The sequence below is a fragment of the Portunus trituberculatus genome, chromosome 25 (assembly GCF_017591435.1).
Source record: "Portunus trituberculatus isolate SZX2019 chromosome 25, ASM1759143v1, whole genome shotgun sequence".
NCBI classification, from domain to species: Eukaryota; Metazoa; Arthropoda; class Malacostraca; order Decapoda; family Portunidae; genus Portunus; species Portunus trituberculatus.
The window spans coordinates 17629441-17649666 of NC_059279.1; the positions used below are offsets into that span (position 1 = coordinate 17629441).

General features: G+C 38.3%; 1 protein-coding gene across 1 annotated transcript in view; it reads right to left on the reverse strand.

Annotated features, from left to right (window-relative positions):
• The window catches only part of LOC123508621 (cysteine-rich venom protein-like), a 99466-nt gene extending 82517 nt beyond the window's left edge, over positions 1 to 16949 (reverse strand). Inside the window, exons 1-2 of the mRNA XM_045262436.1 lie at positions 16861 to 16949; positions 1566 to 3862 (exon numbers count right to left, since the gene is read on the reverse strand). Of these exons, the coding sequence (XP_045118371.1) occupies positions 1566 to 1872 (307 nt within the window). The 5' untranslated portion in view covers positions 1873 to 3862; positions 16861 to 16949. The remainder of the gene's footprint in view (positions 1 to 1565; positions 3863 to 16860) is intronic.
• Positions 16950 to 20226: the final 3277 nt, after the last annotated feature.

A 20226-nucleotide genomic window follows, 5' to 3' on the forward strand; every position in this document is an offset into this window, starting at 1 on the left:
AGAATGTGCAGCAATGAAGGAGTAAATACATAGATACACACACATACGTATTGAAAACCGTAACAAACATCTTTCTTTCCCTTAACTTCAGATGGCGTTCAAATATCAAGGAATGCAAAAGAAAGGTTAAAAAAAAAAAAAAAAAGTAAAAAGAAAAAAGAAAAAAAGAAAAAAGTGAAGGTAATGAAAGTAGCAGCAAAAGAATATTAAAAACCATAATAAACATATTTTTCTTAACTTTAGACGGTGTTCAAATATAAATAGATATAAAATGGTGATGGTAATGAAAGTAGTAGTAAAAGAACACTGAATACCACAATGAACACCTTTTAATAACTTTAGATGGCGTTCAAATATCAAGGAATACAAAAGAAAGATAAAAAAGTAAAAGAATGTAGTAGCGAAAAATACTGAATACCACAATGAACACCTTTCTTTTAACCCCTTCAGTACCATGACGCATTTCCATATTCATTCTGGTTACTATTTGGTGACTTTATACAGCTTCAGAAACTTATGTGGGAGATTAGAATAGTGAAGACTCTGACTATTAATCTTCTAACCTCCATAGACCCTTTCTAATGTCAATAAAATGGTCTTTTACCCAAAACTCATGGTAAAAATGCGCCCCAGTACTGAAGGGGTAAACTAGAGACAGTGTTCAAATATAAATATGAAAGAAAACACCAATCCAACACTCGCCACACTCGCTCAAAACACCTTTCACCACCTTTTCACCAACACGGCATGCACGGCGAAGGAAGACACCGCCGTGGTACAGTGTGTTACGACCCGCCCGTAACATACTCCACTACCATCACCTCCGCTTGTTACCTCGTTCGCCACCTCTCCACCTCCACTTCCACGTCACCGTCTCGTGAACCTTCCACGCCACCGTCTCATGAACCCTCCACGTCACCGTCTCATGAAGCCCCGCTACTGTCCCGAAGTTGGATTCACGCGGCCCCATTCGACTCCAGCGGAAGTGTTATAGCAAGCTCGGCTTTCTGGACAGTTAGTCGATGTCCAGGCCTCAACCAGTGAACACAACGCCTCTTGGTCTACCGTGTGGGATCAACCATCACCCAGCACTTTACCACTGCGACACCTCATAAGTATCACTTCCCCTCGTCCGTTTTTTTCGACATTGCCTCCATATAGGATTAGGATTATTGTTAGGTATTAAGTTGGGATTTATTGTTGTATTTATTTGTTATATTTATGTGTATGTCAGTTTCATATGTTTCATGTTATATCTGTGTCTCGGTTTCATGTTATATCTGTGTGTCAGTTTCGTTATAGGGTTATTAATCTTACCTGTTTAACCAGTGAACGTAACAAGTGGAACCATACGTGCTTTGGGGTCCGAGGGGTCTCCAAGTGCACGGGTTCAAATTTTGTCCACGGTCCGAGTATAGGTAGGACTTCCTCACTCGGGCCAACTGTTTTCTAGCGGGTGGGCTTTGAGATAGGAGGCACCACAAAAATTTTCTCCTTTAGCCCATAAATTCCCGTGAAAAGCCTACATGGTATAAATAAATAAAGAAAAAGACAAGAGTACTTACGTTGGTTGGGAGAAGCGTGTTGCCAGTGTCCAGCCTGCATATCCCCACTCTTGCGATGTTTTCTGGCGCCCCACTCGTACGTCCTGTCCCTCCTATAGTACTTCTTCCCCCGCCTGTTCTTCCACTTCCTCCTGCGCCCTCTGTGTTTCCTGTTCCTCCGTTTTCCGTTCCTCTTGGCTATGATGTCCATTTTCCTCCACTTGTGTACGTCAGGGAGGACTGTTACAACTTCCGGTCTTCCCACGATCATATTCTTCGCATCATCATTCGTGTTGTTTCCCTCACTCCTTTCTATCATATTTATCATTCTGTCAACTGTTTCTGCCTCTCACTCTCCTCTGTTACTTTTATCGCCTCATCAGTGTTTGTTTCGTGGTCTTCATTGTGTTCTAATGTTATTATCACCTCGTTACTCGTTTCCTGTCTCTCATTTTCCACTTCCAGATGCGTGACTCTCTCAGCGATGGTCGAGTGGACAGTTGCACCGCTCTCCACTGTTGCCGCCGCCACAGCCACCGCCGCCGCCAACACCACCACCACCAAGTGATTAAACATTGTGAATTTCATCTTAGTATTTGGTCCACTTGCTCCAGTTCAGTATTTCACTCGCTCACTTGTCTCAGGCTGCTCTCTACGTTATAGTTCCCCTGTCAGTCACTTAGGGAGTGTCTAGATATTTTTTTTTTTTTTTTATTCCGAGAATTTGATTATAAGTTCCTCCAAGCTCTTGATTAGATAATAGTGTAGCTTATCACCAGGTTTTGTGTGTGTTATGTGCTAAATGTTTGTTTGTGCTATTTTCTTTTTATTTAGTTAGTTCTGTTATTTTTTTATTGTTTTGTTCCAGAGCTTCGAATTTTTTTTGTTTTGTTCCAGAGCTTCGAATCCCGAGAAATATAACGACTTTCACTGATCTTACTCACACTACTCTACTTTGTTCTCTCAGTCCATAAACTTCACTCAGTACGCTTCAATTAGTCAGTCACGGGGAGTCAGCGTATAATTGTCTCGATCCGAAGCTTCGAGTCTTTCTAAATAGGCTCCACTAACGCCAAACCCAACCTTGACGCTACTTCACTCACACACAAAAGGAGGAAGACTTGAAGACTCTTTAGGGGACGAGATTCGAAAGTTGCCTTGATCTGGAGCTTCGAACCCTCAAGTGACCCCACGGAGCTTCACCCTTTAACTTGAACCTTGGCGCAGCTCAAGGGTACGAGGGAAGAGAAACCCGCGGTGGAATCACAAGGATATCAGGGTTTTAAAGCTACACCGCAAGCCACCTCTTAAACCCTGATACACCCTGATACTGGAGATAGGAAGGGATGGACTGCCTGACACCCTGGCGCCACAACACTAAGGTCATATGGTGCCGAGTGACAGGAAGTGATAAAACGTCGCAATGATAATATTCTGTTTTTTCTCAAGTAATCCTTCAAATCCTCAGTGTTTAATCCTGGTGTTTGTGAAGTCACGGAGCAGAGAGGCGCCACAATAATCCCAAGTTTTTTTCCTTTTTTTTCTCAAGTAATCTCTCAAATCTCAACCTTTTAGTTTTATTTTTTTTTGGGGAGAGAGAGAGAGAGAGAGAGAGAGGGCACCAGAAATATTTTTTTTCTCTTTCTAATCCCTCAAATCTCAACAGATACAGACACAGAGAGAGAGAGAGAGAAACAGGGACCAGAACCGTTAATTTCTCCTTTCTTTTATTTTCTCAAGTTTCAAATCCTTATGTTTGTGAGGAAAGAGAGAGAGAGAGAGGCACCAGAACCTTTCCCTTTTTATCTAATCCCACAAATTTCCTCTTAAATCCTTATGTTTGATGCAGAGGAAAGATAGAAAGAGACAGGCACTAGAATCTTTTCCCTTTTTTCTAATCCCACAAATTTCCTCTTAAAATCCTTAGAATGGTGAGGATACAGAGGAGGAGGGACAGAGGGACAACAGAACCAATATTTTCCCTCTTTTAATCCCTCACGTCTTTCAAATCCCAGTGCTGTGAAGGTTCTGAAGAGGGAGTGGAAGGTATGGTAACTTTTTCCCCCTTTTAAATATCTCACTTCTTTCAAATCCCAGTGTGGTGAGGGTTCTGAAGAGGGAGTGGAAGGTAAGGTAACTATTTTCCCCCTTTTAAATCCCTCACTTCTTTTAAATCCCAGTGTTGTGAGGGTTCCGAGGAGGGATGGGAGGGTAGACACCACAAGAGTTTGTCAGTGCTGTGGTGGGTGGCGCTCCTGCAGAATAGGGACACCACCGCCAGCCCTCAGGCGTGAACGACGGCCACCATCACTCGGCACCTGCAGGAGAGGAGAGGACGTGTTAGTAGCGGTTAGGAATGCTATCAGTCGTCACCTTTATAAACAAATGCTTCTTGCTTTTCAAGGATTTGAGAGAAACAGATGTCTTTTTTTCTTACTTGAAGCAGAAAGGGAAGAGAACGTGTTAGTAGCAGTTTGGAATGCCATCAATTGTCACTTTTATAAACAAAATGCATCTTGTTTCTACTTTTTGAGGGTCTGAAATCAGTGTCTTTTCTTATTTGATGCAGTCAGGAATGTTATCGTCTTTTTTTTTTTTATTAATACCATGTTGGCTTTTCACGGGAATTTCTTGGGTATTTCTTGGGTAAAGGGGATACTTTTTGTGGTACCTCCTATCTGAAAGCCTACCCGCTAGGAAACCATTGCCCCGAGTGAGGAAGCCCAACCTACACTAGGACCGTGAACAGGATTCGACGTGTTAGCAGCAGTTTGGAATGCCATTAATTGTTACTTTTATAAACATAATGCGTCTTGTTTCTACTTTTCGAGGATCTGAAATTAATAAGTGTCTTCTTTTCTTATTTGAAGCAATCAGGAATGTTATCAGTCGTCTCATTTATCAACAAAATGCCTGTTTTTTTTTTCTACTTTTCAAGAATCAATCTTTTTTTCTTATTTGAAGCAGGAAGAGTAGAAGGAAGGTTAGGAAAGTTGTAAATGCTCTAATCATTATCTTTATAAACAAAATGTATCTTAATCATTATCTTTATAAACAAAATGTATCTATTTTCCACTTATCGTGTGCTTGAGATGAAAAAATAACTGTCTTCTCTTATCTAAAGCATAAGGGAGTGAGTGTTAGGAAGAGTTAGGAATGTCATCAAAAGAACTACAACCAAACCTTTATAAACGAAATGACACTTTTCTTCTACTTATCGCACGCCTGAGATGAATATAACTGTTTTCTCTTATTCAAAACACAAGGGAAGAGGGAGAGTTAGGAATGTCGTCAAAAGAACTTCAATCAAACATCACCTTTATAAACGAAATGACTTTTTTTCTACTCTTCGCACGCCTGAGATAAATATAACTGTCTTCTCTTATTCAAAGCACGAGTGAAGAGGGAGTGTTAGGAAGAGTTAGGAATGTCATTAAGAGAACTTCAATCAAACATCACCTTTATAAACGAAATAACTCTTTTCTTCTACTAATCGCACGCCTGAGATGAATATAACTTGTCATCATTTCGTATTTAAGGCAGAAATGAAAGAGGACGTGTTAGAAGCAGTCAGGAATGTCATCAGTCAATCGTCACTTTTATAAACAAAATGGCAGCATCTTTTTTTTTCTACTTTCCGGGAATGAGATTTTTTTTTTTTTTTTTTTATTCAAAGCAGGAATGGAAGAGACTGTGTTGGGAAAATTTTGGAATGCTATCAATCGTCACTTCTATAAACAAAATGCCTTTCTTTTCTACTTTTCGTGTCCGTAAAATTGATAACTGTCTTTCCTTAATTAAGGCAGGAATGGAAGAGGCAGTGTTAGGAAAAGTTAGGAACCTCATCAGTTAATTATCACTTTTATAAACAAAATCCTTAAGACTTTATTTTTTCTTCTTGGAGACACAAGTGAAATAACCGTCTATTTTTTTGTTTCACTCGAGGCAGGAAACTTGCAGTGAATTCCTAGGTAAATCACATCCTGAATAGAGCACACTGGAACCATGCGTGCTTTGGGGTCCGAGGGGTCTCCAAGCGCAAGAGTTCGAATTCTGTCCACGGTCCGAATGTAGGTAGGGCTTCCTCACTCCGGGCAACGGTTTCTTAACGTGTGGGCTTTGAGATAGGAGGTACCCCAAAAAAGTACCCCCTTTAGCCCATAAATTCCCGTATAAATAATAAAGAAAGGACAATTATACCCAAGGCAGCGTCACGATCTGCAAAGTTTATCTACGAAAGGAGTCAAAAAATCTGCAACAGGAACGACCGAGACAGTTTATTTATGAGGGTGACGCAAGAGAGAGATTAGTGCGAGTCTGGGTCTGCCTTTTGAAACGTCTTGTTCTCTCATCAGAGGTGATTCATCGTGTTTTCCCGAGTGTTTCTCCTCACCACTGATGCAGAACACTCCTTAAACTACCATTAACCCCTTCAATACTGAGATGCATTTTCACTTTGACTTTTGGATATGATTAGACGATTTTATTCACATTAGGAAGAGTCTACAGAGGTCAGAAGATTAATGGCCAGAGTCTTTACTATTCTAATCACAACATATGTATATAAACCTGTATAAAATCACTAAATAGTCACCAGAATGAGTATGAAAACGCGTCCTGGTACTGAAAAGATTAAAATGACATGGACATTAAAAAAACACAAGAAAAACCAATATTAAACTCTTAGACATGCAGAATATTTATTGAACTCTCATTAGAATCAAGAAAACACCCTTGAAAAATTACAATAAGTTCCACTACACACTATCGAACGTAAGTAATCCTTGGTAAACAAACGGCAATAAAAAAACTCTTGAAACCCAAACACTTCCTCTTGAACCCCTTAAAAGTTGCCGCGATGAAACACAACACTGGAATACTTACGAATATGAATCTACAAGAAGAAAAATGAATATCTCAACACACGATTCTGGAAGTTTTGAGAGAGAGAGAGAGAGAGAGAGAGAGAGAGAGAGAGAGAGAGAGAGAGAGAGAGAGAGAGAGAGAGAGAGAAGGAAGTGTGAGTCTTTTATTACTTCCTCCAGCAAGCAGGTGAGGGGCGAGGAAGTACCCAGATTATATACGCGGTCCAGAAAGGGACTTAATACCAGGGTGTGTCCAGCGAGGGTAGGTGAGAGAGAGAGAGAGAGAGAGAGAGAGAGAGAGAGAGAGAGACTAAATGTATACTTAAAAATTCCAATACTATTCTGTCATCTCCGTGCAACCTCACAAATTTACTCGCGGAGGAGGAGGAGGAGGAGGAGGAGGAGGAGGAGGAAGGAGGCAGGAGGAAGGAGGAAGAAGGGGGGTTAGAAACGTGATGGTGAGAGGTTCAGAGGGGAAGTGGGAAGGAAAAAAATGCCAAGAATGTGAATATGATGCGTAGGAGGAAGAAGAAGAAGAAGAAGGGAAGAATGAATGAAAGAAAAAGAAAGAAAGAAAGGAAGAAAATCATCACCACCATCCCCAAAAACAAGAGAAAGGAATAAACTAAAATAATCATAAAGAAAAATAAAGAAAGGAAGGAAGGAACGATGGAACGAAGAAAGTAAGAAAGAGAAAGAAGAAAACAAAAACATAAGAATAATAGATAAAAAAAAGAAAGAAAGGAAGAAAATATAGTATGAAAGAAAGAAGGAAAGGAAGGAAGGAAGGAAGGAAAGAAGGAAGATAGAATAACACACATCACATCATCCCCTCACTCTTCCCTTCACTCTCCCTCCATTCCCTTCCATAAGTATTAAAGAAAGAAAGAAAGAAGGAAGGAAGAAAGGAAGGAAGAAAGGAAGGAAGGAAGGAAGGAAGATAAGCAAAACATATCACATCATCTCCTTTCTCCCTCATATTGTCTCCCTCCATTCCCTTTCTATGAAAGAAAGAAAGGAAGGAAGGAAGGAAGGCAGGAAGGAAGGAAGGAAGGAAGGAAAGGAAGGAAGGAAGGAAGGAAGATAAGCAAAACACATCACATCATCTCCTTTCTCCCTCATATTTTTGTCTCCCTCCCCTTAGTATGAAAGAAAGATAGAAGGAAGGAAGAAAGGAAGGAAGGAAGGAAGATAAACAACACACATCCCATCATCTCCTTTACATTCTCTCCCTCTTCCCTCCTCCCTCCTCCTCCCATCACATTCCCAAGCAAGGAGATGAGAGGGAAGAGAACGTGGGCGGCGAAACACGTGATTTAACTTGACTCAATTAAATACCATAGAGAACGAAGGAAATAACTCTTGCCCGCCCACTGCCTCGCCGCTAACCACTACCCTCTCTCTCTATGCACCATCACGATCTGAGCTGCGCAGGTGGTGGCATTAGTGGTCGCTGGTGGTGGTGGTGGTGGTGAACCGGACACTTAACTGACTGGCTGGCTAACTCACTCGCTCGACCGTGAAGTGCTAATGAATTCGTAGAGGACAGGTGAAAGTTGAAGGTACAGTACATATGGGTGTGTTTCATGCATTCTCTCTCTCTCTCTCTCTCTCTCTCTCTCTCTTGCCAATTAACCTCTTCAGTACTGGGACACATTTTTTACCTTGAAATTTGTGTACGCTCAGACCATTTTATTGACATCAGGAAGGGTCTATGGAGGTCAAAAGATTAATGGCACAGTCCTCACTATTTCAATACCCCACATAAGTTTCTGAAGCTGTATAAAGTCAATTAATAGTAAGCAGAATGAATATGGAAACGCACAATGGTACTCAAGGGGTTAAAAATATATAGATGATTGATGGGTTAATAAATAGGTAATGAATTGACTTACTAACCCTTTGGCGATAAAAATAATTGGTTGATAGATAATAGATAAATAGATAATTCCATTGATTTATTTACTGAAGGTGTATATACGTATAGGTTTTTTTTTTTCTTTTTCCTATCCTCGTCTCTTTACCAGTTGATTGAGGGATAAATCGATAGGTAAGCAGCATTTTTCTTTTCCTATTTTCGTCCCTTCACTAGTTGCAGAATAGTCGGTTGAGATATAAATGAATAGGTAATCAGGTTTTTTTATTTTCCTATCTTTCTCTCTTTACCAGTTGCAGAATAGTCGGTTGAGAGACAAATGAATATCTTATCAGATTTTTTCCTTTTTTTATCTTCGTCTTTACCAGTTGCAGAATAGTTGGTTGAGAGACAAATGAATAGGTAATCAGGGTTTTTGTTCTTTTCCTATCTCCGTCTCTCTCTACCAGTTGCAGAATAGTTAATTGATAGATAAATGAATAATCAGATAACTTACTGTATAACTCAAAATGAAAGTGCTGTGTGTATGGGAGTGTCTCATGTCTTTGCCCCTTTACCAATAGAAAATGTAGATCAGCAAAGCAGTTTGACAGATAAATAGATAAACAGTTAGCTTATTATTGAACTAAAGGTAATGATAGGAGTTTGCAATACGTTCTCCCATTTACGAATGAAAAAAAAATAAATAAAGCTTGACAAATGAAAAGAGATTAACAATTAACTCATCATTTGAATGAAGCTAAAGATATGTAGTTTTTTTTTTTTCTAAGTTTCTTTTTACAATTTGCCTCCTTTACGAATAACCCAAAAAATAAATAAATAAATAAAGGTGACCAAGTAAATTCTTATCTATCTGCAAATAAGGAATGAGGAAACTATGCATATCATCTCCTGTTTGGGAATGAATTAGACAGACTAACAAATAGACTACTAGACGGAGAACTAACTTAATATTAAACTGTAGGTAAAGGAGTGCTTCCTCCCTTTAGGAATAGAAAAGCTAGATTGAAAGATAAAATAGACAGACAACTAGAATAACTTATAATCTAACTTCCTTCCTTAACGAAAAGAAAAATGAAGACATCTATAAACAAACTGAATTGAAGGATAAATAGACAGACAACCAAAAATAACTCATAATCTATCTAACTTCCTACCATAACCCCAAAAAAAAATGAATAGATAAATCAAGACACTTATAAACAAATTAGATTGACAAATAAATAGAATAGATAACCTAACCTAACTTATAATTTAACCTCCTACCATTACCAAATAAATAAATAAATAGACAGGTATAAACAAACTAGATTGACAAATAAATAGACAGAAAACCTAACCAAACTTACAATCTAACTCCTTTCATTTACGAACTAAAAGAAATGACAAATAAATCAGCAGACAATGGAGTAAAGGTGTGGGAGTTGATAATACCGTCCGTCCTTCCTCCCCGACTTAACACTTTCACCGCGACATGCAACACCGCACACCGCACAACACAACTTATGCGACCTTTATAAACAACGACTTTATAACGAAGGTATTTATTTATCTGCATAAACAACGATTTTTATAGCAACGGTATTTATTAATCTTTATAAACAACGATTTTTAAACCAACGGTATTTATTAACCTACACAAACAACGATTTTTATAACAACGGTATTTATCAATCTGTATAAAGAACGATTTTTATAATGACGGTATTTATTAATCTGTATAAACAAAATTTTTATAACAACGGTATTTATTAATCTTTACAAACAACAATCTTTATAACAACGATCTTTATCAATCTTTACAAACAACGATCTTTATAACAACGATCTTTAGCATTCTTTACAAGCAACTTTATAAATCTGAAGAAACAACAATTTTTATAACAGCGATCTCTATAACAACAATCCTTTATAAACGTGTGCAATCTTTACGAACATCTACAAGGAGAAAGAAAAAAAAAACGAGAATTAAACCCTTTCACTAACTCTTAACGCTTCTTTCCTTAACCCTTTCAGCACCAGGACGCGTTTCCATATTCATTCTGCTTACTATTTGGTGATTTTATACAGCTTCAAGGGCTTATGTGGGGATTAAAATAGTGAAAATGCTGGATCATTAATCTTCTGCCCTCCATTGACCCCTCCTAATGTAAATAAAATCGTCTAATAACACCCAGAACTCAAGGTAAAAAATGACAGAGAGGAGAAAGGAAGAAAAGAAAGGTGAATGACAAAATGAAAGGAAAAAGAAGGATACGATAATAGAGAAGAAAAGAACACAAACATCACAAGTATTGCCTTATGTAATATATTCCGCTCTCTCTCTCTCTCTCTCTCTCTCTCTCTCTCTCTCTCTCTCTCTCTCTCTCTCTCTAACATAAATAAACTAAAAAAAAGAAGGCAAGAAAAATACAAATTAGTTAAGAGAAGTGAAAACAAAAAAGAAATGAAGTGTTTACATTTACGAATCGTGTCTGTTTTATCTCTCTCCTTTTTCTACTTTTTTTCCCTTTTTTTTTGCGCACTTTCCACCACTCGTATTACGCAAACCAATCAGGAAAACAATACACAAACATCGGACCCATCAAACGAGCTCTCGGATTTCAAAAGAGCGCGGGGAGGATGGACGAAGAAGAAGGAGATGATGGTAGTAGGGGTGGTAGTAGTGGTGGTGGTGCGTAAGACAACCTGTACCCACTCATCAGTAAGTCTATTGGCTCGCCCCCACCTGCGTCCGGCTCAGTATTCTGTTGCCACGCTGAGCTTCATACCGCTGTGATGGAGTTTATGCGCCAAACCTGTTACTACGCCAAAGCAGGTGGTGGTGTGGTGGTGCTGTGGTGGTGTTGTGGTGGTGGCGTGCGTGTGTGTGTGTGTATGTGTGTGTGTTCAGTGCCAAGCCACGTGTCATAGTTAATCAGAAGGGTATTTAAACAGACGCTACACAATCTGGACATTTAAAAAAGCTCAGGAAAGAAACTGTATGGTGTGTGTGTGTGTGTGTGTGTGTGTGTGTGTGTGTGTGTGCGGGTATGATCCTGCACATTTACCTAAGTACGTAAGTCCAGGATAGCACAGTCATGCTCAGTACTCGAATAAAATGCTGCACCCATCTCTGTTCACCGCTTCCCTTCAACCCAACACCACCACTACCACCACCACCACCACCACCAGTAAATCCACGAACTGCGTCTTAACACTTAACTAAACTGAAGGAACATTGACTTTAAATTAATAGAGCTCTGTCCTTTCAATTTACTACCGACAGCGAGGACTATAAAGGAGAACGCAACGAGATACTAAAGCTTTTTATTGCCACACTCACTCGCTTCACCCACTCAGCCCCGTGACTCGCGATGACAGAGTTAGTGACACGTGTTGCTTCATCTGGCTGACCCCCGGACAAGCTAAGCAGAAAATAAACTACAGGTACTAAAAGGTTTCAGTCACTCCATCACGCTTTATTTGTCACTAATGTCTTTCAAAGCTGAGCCGTAAATTTGTAGCATATAATTCAGTGAAACTTTTTGTATGAGAAGACAAGACGATTAATATCATACTCTGAGCTTTAACTAACTATATTCAATAACTTTACGAGAAGCCGTAATGGTTAGACAAATTATATACACTGAACTAAACAAATAAACAATCATTTCTCTCAACTCTATAAGGATAAATGACTCTGAATCAAACTAAGATAATTTCAACAACTTTCAAACTCGCCATGACACTCCAAGCAACACTGGAAGCCAAACAAACCACTTACATAACCGTCCATCAAGCCATAGCGATCACAATCACACTCTACAACCAAACAAGGCATTCCAACACCATTACTAAAAGCCACAGCCGTGAAAACAACACCCAACACTCAACACCACACCACTGCGCACCAACCCTTGAAATATGCCACACCTCGGAGGAGACCATATCAAATTACACCATACTAACACAAAAATACACAAAACTCCACTCTAACACCAAAATTCCATAAGACACACCACACAGCTTAGCATTTTCAAGACAGACGTGAATTAAGCACTCGTGTTCAGAAACGCCTTGCTCTCACCACGACAGTTTTCCAAGGCCACAGAGACGACAAGACGGGTTTTCCAGACACTTTCTCGTTATAATACTCTAGAAATATTGTCAGTCCATCACCGGAACCATAGAAATACTCTTTAAAACATGAGCATCTTCAATTAGAGCCTTTAGAAAGTAGCGATGGTGAGAGAGTGAGAGAGCAAAACGTTTAACCCCTTCAGTACCATGACGCGTTTCCATATTCACTCTGCTTACTATTTGGTGATTTTTTACAGTATCAGAAACTCATGTGAGGGGATTGAAATAGTGAAGACTGTGGCCATTAATCTTCTGACCTCCATAGACCCTTCCTAATGTCAATAAAATAGTCTTATCTCGCAAACCTCAAGGTAAAAATGTGTCCCAGTACTGAAAAAAGCAGTTAAGAAGACTGGCCTAACAAAAGAAAGCAATATCAATGTAAATGAGAGTATACATGACAGTTAATGCATTCAGAGGGTTAATATAGAAAGGTCGCAAGAGTCAAGGATAAAGTATCAGGCCTGGGTGTCTATCAGGTGTTGTGTCTTGCAGGGAGGCCGTCAGCTGATCACAGGATTCGAGGCTAAGACAGGTGGAAGAGGACGCGGCAGGTTAATTGACTTTTAACCATGATTTTACCACCTGAGTGACTTGGGTGAATAATTAATGGCTGAGAGAGAGAGAGAGAGAGAGAGAGAGAGAGAGAGAGAGATTTTCATTTATTTAAAGCCCCACTTAACGTTTTTGTCGCGTGGTGGTGGTGGTGGTGGTGGTGGTGGTGGTGGTGCTAGTAGTGGTGGTGGTGGTCAGGGTACATACAGGCAAGGTTACTCTTAGTCTAAGTGTAGGAATGAGTAGTATTTTAATTTCAAGAACAGGGCAGCGGGAAAGAAGAGAAGATTAAGAAAAGAAGCAATAACGAATCAGGAAATAAATAGACATCATAAATAAGATAAAAAAAAAAGAAGGAAGGAAAAAAGGAGGAAAACTGAATAACTAACAAAGGAATAAACTAATAAAGAAAGGAAGAAGAGAGAGAGAAAAGATGAATGAAGGAGAGAAGGAATAAAAAGGCAGTCAAATGTAGAAGTAAGTGAGTAACGAAAGAAAGAAAGAAAGAAAGGAAAGGAAAGGAAAGGAAAGGAAAAAGGAAAGAAAAGGGAAGAAAAGGGAAGAAAAGGGAAGGAAAGGGAAGGAAAGAAAAGGAAAGGAGAGGAGAGGAGAGGAAAAACAGATAGGAAAGGAAGGGAAGCAAGAAAGAAAGGAAAGAAAGATAGCAAGAAAAGAAAGATAGAAAGAAAAAGAGGAACAGAGAGAAGAAATAATTAACCAATAAATAAAGAAAAGAAGAAAACAATCTCAAGCAATAGAAAGGGAAGGAGAAAGAGATGCAGAAGAAGAAAGAAAGAAAGAAAGAAAGAAAGAAAGAAAGATAGATAGAACAAAACATAAACCGAGAACAAGAAACAAAAGAGAAAAGTAAGTAAAAAAGAAAGAAAGAGGAAAATAAAATCAACCAATAAAAGGAAAGAAGAAACAGAAGAAGAAGAAGAAGAAATCAAGAAGAAGAAGGAAAGAAGAAATCAACAAAGAAAAGAAGAAAGAAGAAGAAGAAGAAGAAGAAGAAGAAGAAGAAGAAGGAAAGGAAAAAGAAGAAGAAGAAGAAAGAAGAAGAAGAAAGCAAAAAAGAAGAAAAAAAGAAATACATGAAGAAGAAGAAGAAGAAGAAGAAGAAGAAGAAGAAGCAAAGAAGAAGAAGAAGAAAGATAAAAACGAGAACGAGAAACAGAGAGAAAAAGAGAGCAAATAAACACGAAAGGAAAAAGGAAACAATGAAGAGGAAAACAAAGCCAGCCAGCCATTAGGAAGTGGATCAACACAGGAGGAAACAAACCAAACAGCTGAGCCACACTAATGAGGTCACGTGGTACCAAATGACTCACCCCAAACACCCAAACAAAACAAAGAGGCAAACAGATAAACAAATAAGCTAAATGAGAGGTAAACAAGAAGTAAACAAGAAGTAAACAAATAAGAGGTAAACAAATGGAGGTAAACAAATGAGAGGTAAACAAATGAGAGGTAAACAAAGAAAGGTAAACAAAGAAAGGTAAACAAATAAGAGATTAATAGATAAACAAATAGAGGTAAATAAACAAGAAGCAAACAAATGGAGTAAACAAACAAAAGTAAACAGATTAAAGGTAAACAAATAAACAAACAAGCTAAAATATTGAAAAAAAAAACTGCATCTTCATAAATAATAACTTCTTTTTTTTTACTTTTTTTTTTTTTTTTTTTTTTGTCATTATTCATTTCTCATTTCATTCATGTCACATAAAATCAATTATTTTCTTTCTTTTTCTTCATTTTTTTTTCCTGATAACACTTTCTACAATACTAACACATACGTAAATTCGACCATTATTAAAAATTCGACCATTATTACAAATTCGACCATAATCACAAATTCGACCATTATTACAAATTCGACCATTATTACAAATTCGACCATGACTAAATTCGACCATTATTACAAATTCGACCATAACTAAATTCGACCATTATTACAAATTCGACCATTATTAAAAATTCGACCATTATTACAAATTCGACCATTAATACAAATTCGACCATTATTACAAAGTCGACCATTATCACAAATTCGACCATGACTAGATTCGACCATGATAACAAATTCGACCATTAATACAAATTCGACCATTAATACAAATTCGACCATTATCACAAATTCGACCATGAAAAATTCGACCATAATCACAAATTCGACCATTAATACAAATTCGACCATTATTACAAATTCGACCATTAATACAAATTCGACCATAATCACAAATTCGACCATTATCACAAATTCGACCATTATCACAAATTCGACCATGATTACAAATTCGACCATTAATACAAATTCGACCATTATTACAAATTCGACCATTATTACAAATTCGACCATTAATACAAATTCGACCATTATTACAAATTCGACCATTATTACAAATTCGACCATTATTACAAATTCGACCATTATTACAAATTCGACCATTATTACAAATTCGACCATTAATACAAATTCGACCATTATTACAAATTCGACCATAATCACAAATTCGACCATTATTACAAATTCGACCATTATTACAAATTCGACCATTATTACAAATTCGAACATTATTACAAATTCGACCATTATTACAAATTCGACCATTAATACAAATTCGACCATTATCACAAATTCGACCATGAAAAATTCGACCATAATCACAAATTCGACCATTAATACAAATTCGACCATTATTAAAAATTCGACCATGATAATAAATTCGACCATGATAAATTCGACTATGATAACAAATTCGACCATGACTAGATTCGACCATTATCACAAATTCGACCATTAATACAAATTCGACCATGATAAATTCGACCATGATAACAAATTCGACCATGACTAGATTCGACCATGACTAAATTCGACCATGATACTAATACTAACACTCTATACAATTAACACACACATGTATTCCACCATAATAAAAAACTACCATCTTTTTTTTCTTTTCTTTTTTTTCCTTTCCCTATTTTCTTTTTTCAATAGTGAGTAACTACAAAAAAATGACCAAAAATAAGAAATATCAACCATAATATCTTTCATCTTTTTTTTTTTCTTTTCTTTTCTTTTCTCTTCTCTCCATTTTCTTTTTTTAATGAGTAACTACAAAAACAATAGCAAGGAAAACAATACGTGTTGATTAGTGAGCAAATATGAATAAATTAAGGAGACGTGGAGAATTATTGCAAGTGACATGTGAAGAAGAGGGAAAAGTTAGCTGGAAAACAAGGAAGGAAAAACACCATTGATAAAAAGGAAAGTAAGATAAAAGTAATGAATTGATTAAGAGAGAGAGAGAGAGAGAGAGAGAGAGAGAGAGGGGTGACAATGACAATCCTTCTCTTGACCTGAATAACAAATAACAAGCAACAATTATGGCATGTCTTGACACACACACATACACACACACACACACAAACACACACACACACACACACACACACACACACACACACACACACACACACACACACACACACACACACTTCAATTAACCCCTTCAAGTACCAGGACACGTTTCCATATTCATTCTGGTGACTATTTGGTGATTTTATACAGCTTCAGAAACTCGTGTGGGGGATTAGAATAGTGAAGACTGTGGCCATTCATCTTCTGACCTCTATAGATCCTTCCTAATGTCGATAAAATGGTCTAATCGTACACAATCTCAAGGTAAAAATACATCCTAGCATTGAAGGGAATAAACATAGCTTTCTCTCTCTCTCTCTCTCTCTCTCTCTCTCTCTCAATTCACAAATTATCCATATAACAAAAAAAAAAAAACTTGAAGAAAAATCCTGCAAATTCTTACCCAAACATCGCAAACCACTTCAATAACTCGCTAACCAAGTCCACAATTCATACTGTTTACTAACTCACGGGAAACTGAGACGTGGAAGACCGCTCTGTCAAGACGAGCAGGAGAGACGGACTGTACAACCTCCTCGTGCAACGCTCTGGGTATAACTAAGCGTGGCAGTGCTGCCAGATCAAGTTGCCAAAAGTTCCCTGTTTTGCCTAAAAATATTTCCCTATTTAGCGCAGCATTTCCCTGTCGTAATTTTTAACTTCTTACATACGTACATACACACATTCGTGTGTGTGTGTGTGTGTATATATATATATATATATATATATATATATATATATATATATATATATATATATATATATATATATATATATATATATATATATATATATATATATATATATATATATATATATATATATACACACACACACACACACACACACACACACACACACACACACACACGAATATATATAGCTGTCATAAGTTCAGCTATTAAGCAGGGGCGAGGGAAGGAAGGGGAGGGACGATATAGGGATCTCATACGTGTCATGACACTGTTTGGGTGAATACGGGTCTCTATCGGTCTCGTAGAATACAGGTTCAGCTAGCTAGCAAGGGCGAGGGAGGAAAGGGAAGGAAGAGTGAACGGTAGAGGAAAGATATAGTGATCGAGAGAGACCTCATAAGTGGATTGAAATTCAATTGAGAGGGAAAGGAAACAATAAATAATTGATAAAAATTAATACAAATAATTATTGTACGGATGACGGGTGAAGAGGATGGGAGGAGGACAAGGGTGGGGACTGCGGATGAAGGGTGTGAGTCCGTTGGTCAAAATTTCCCTAGATTTTGGAACATTTTGAATTTTCTTCCCTGTTTCCCTGTTGAGACCTAAATTTCCCTAAAACAGGGAAATCTCCCTGCATCTGACAGCTCTGCTAAGCAGTGAGCGTCAGAGGAAGCAGGACCAGATACCCTAGCCTCGAGTCTCCCACTCCTACGTTATAAATTCCTCGTGAGAGCTCGAAGCATTTGTGAGATTCCACGAAGACTCTTAAAGTTAATGTGTGTGTGTGTGTGTGTGTGTGTGTGTGTGTGTGTGTGTGTGTGTGTGTGTGTGTGTGTGTGTGTGTGTGTTGTGTAAGGCTACTCGTGTGTAAGTATCTGAAAAGTTTTAAGTGTTTGGATATATAAATAACAGGATAGTTAGTTGAAGTGGTGAATAGATATAACAACAGGTCTATTTATGCTGCCCTCGGAGGCTTGGCTTGGAGAGGAAGGCTAGAAGAGGAATGGGAGGTAAAATGATGCTGGAAGAACTGATGTGGAAGTGTAATTTATCCTTCATTCCTGTCCTAACCAATCAGTCCTGCCCTGACTAATCTATCCTGCCCCGTTCAGTCTATCCTGCCCCGTTCAGTCTATCCTGCCCTGTTGAGTCTATCCTACATTTAGATCATTTTATCTTTTCTTAACATCTATCTATAAAGGCTTTCCGATCATACATTCTACTCTCTCTCTCTCTCTCTCTCTCTCTCTCTCTCTCTCTCTCTCTCTCTCTCTCTCTCTCTCTTCCACATGAACAAGAATGAAGCGCCACGGGAATCAAGTACAGGCTCTGGTGGGCGTTATTGCTGTAAGTTATCGCTGTAATTCATCACGATATCGATACCAGGTTATTGGATGTCCGGTAAGTTTTTTTTTTTTTTTTCCCTTGTTATCAGATCATCGGTATCGACGTGACTTTTGCCTCCAAACTGGCGATAATGGATCAGTTTACCTTTTGCTTCCAGTTTTAACAGAAGGATGTGCCGATTTATCCCCGCCGTGCAGTATGGTGAGCATACTACACTTCCTTGGTTCGTTCGTGTTTGTTCGTTCGTTCGTGAAGTGATAATGGATCATTTTACTTTTTGCTTCCAGTTTAGCAGAGATACGCCGATTTCCCTCTGTCGTACAATAGGGTGAGGTTCGTGTTTGTTGGCAGGTGACACGATCCAGCGGTGATGTTTATGTTCATGAAGCTTTTACATCTCTACGTGCTGAGTGTCTAGACTCTTGACTCTAGAGGATGGCAGACCGTAAGTATTTTTTATAAGGACAGGCTAATAGTGGGCCATTTATTGACCTTTTAGTAACTGTTGTCTGAACGCCAAAAGCCATCAACACAGAGAGAGAGAGAGAGAGAGAGAGAGAGAGAGAGAGAGAGAGAGAGAGAAATGCAGCTTGCTGACTGATACGCAGATTTCTTTTCTCATTTTTCTAATAATTCGTAGGCAAATATAGATCTCTGATATTGATGAATTTGCATGAAATGTAGATTCTATATGGAGTGAGAGAGAGAGAGAGAGAGAGAGAGAGAGAGAGAGAGAGAGAGAGAGAGAGAGAGAGAGTAAATAAACGTTATCCTCTCCCTATCTTACCTGTCCCAAAGGAAAAATTAATTTAAAGCTTCAAAATACACACCAGAAACACCTCACAATTCACCACCACTACCACACATATGATTTATTTTCCACTAATTTCAACTCCCATTAAGAAACACTCGCTTGCTAAAAATTTCATAAAATACATCACTAAACCGCAACATTCACCACCACCATCACCACCACCACCACCACATTATCGTTCATTTTCTCAGTCATTCCAAACTCCCCAAAAGACAAACAGACAAAAAAAGTGAATAAAAATACCAGAAACGCCATTAGATTTGCCACCACCACCACCACCACCACCACCATACCATCAAAACCCGACTTACGACTGAAATGCCATGGATATCAACCCTTTCAGTACCATGACGCGTTTTCATATTCATTTTGGTTACTACTTGGTGATCTTATACAGCTTCAGAAACTCATGTGAGGGATCAAAATAGCGAAGACTCTGGCCTTTAATCTTCTGACCTCCATAGACCCTTCCTAACATAAATAAAATTGTCTAATCACGCCCAAAGTTCGTGATAGAAATACGTTCAAGTACTGAAGGGGTTAAGTACGATAGATATCCCATTCATAGAAGAAAAAATGATAATAACAGCATACCAGAGACATTGGTAGGAGGCGGCTATCCAACACATAATCCCTACAGTACTGGGATGCATTTCTACCGTGAGTTCTGGGTATGATTAGACGATTTTATTCACATTAGGAAGGGTCTATGGAGGTCAGAAGATTAATGGCCAGAGTCTTCACTATTCTAATCTTCCCGAAGAGGAATATGAAGGAAAGGAGTGAAAGAAAGAAGTTTATGTTCTAGATATGGTGGAGAGAGAGAGAGAGAGAGAGAGAGAGAGAGAGAGAGAGAGAGAGAGAGAGAGAGATTCTGAAACTGTATAAAATCGCCAAACAGTAAGCAGAATGAATATGGAAACGCGTCATGGTACTGAAGGAGTTAATCAGAAAGAGTAATTCAATATAATAAATCGC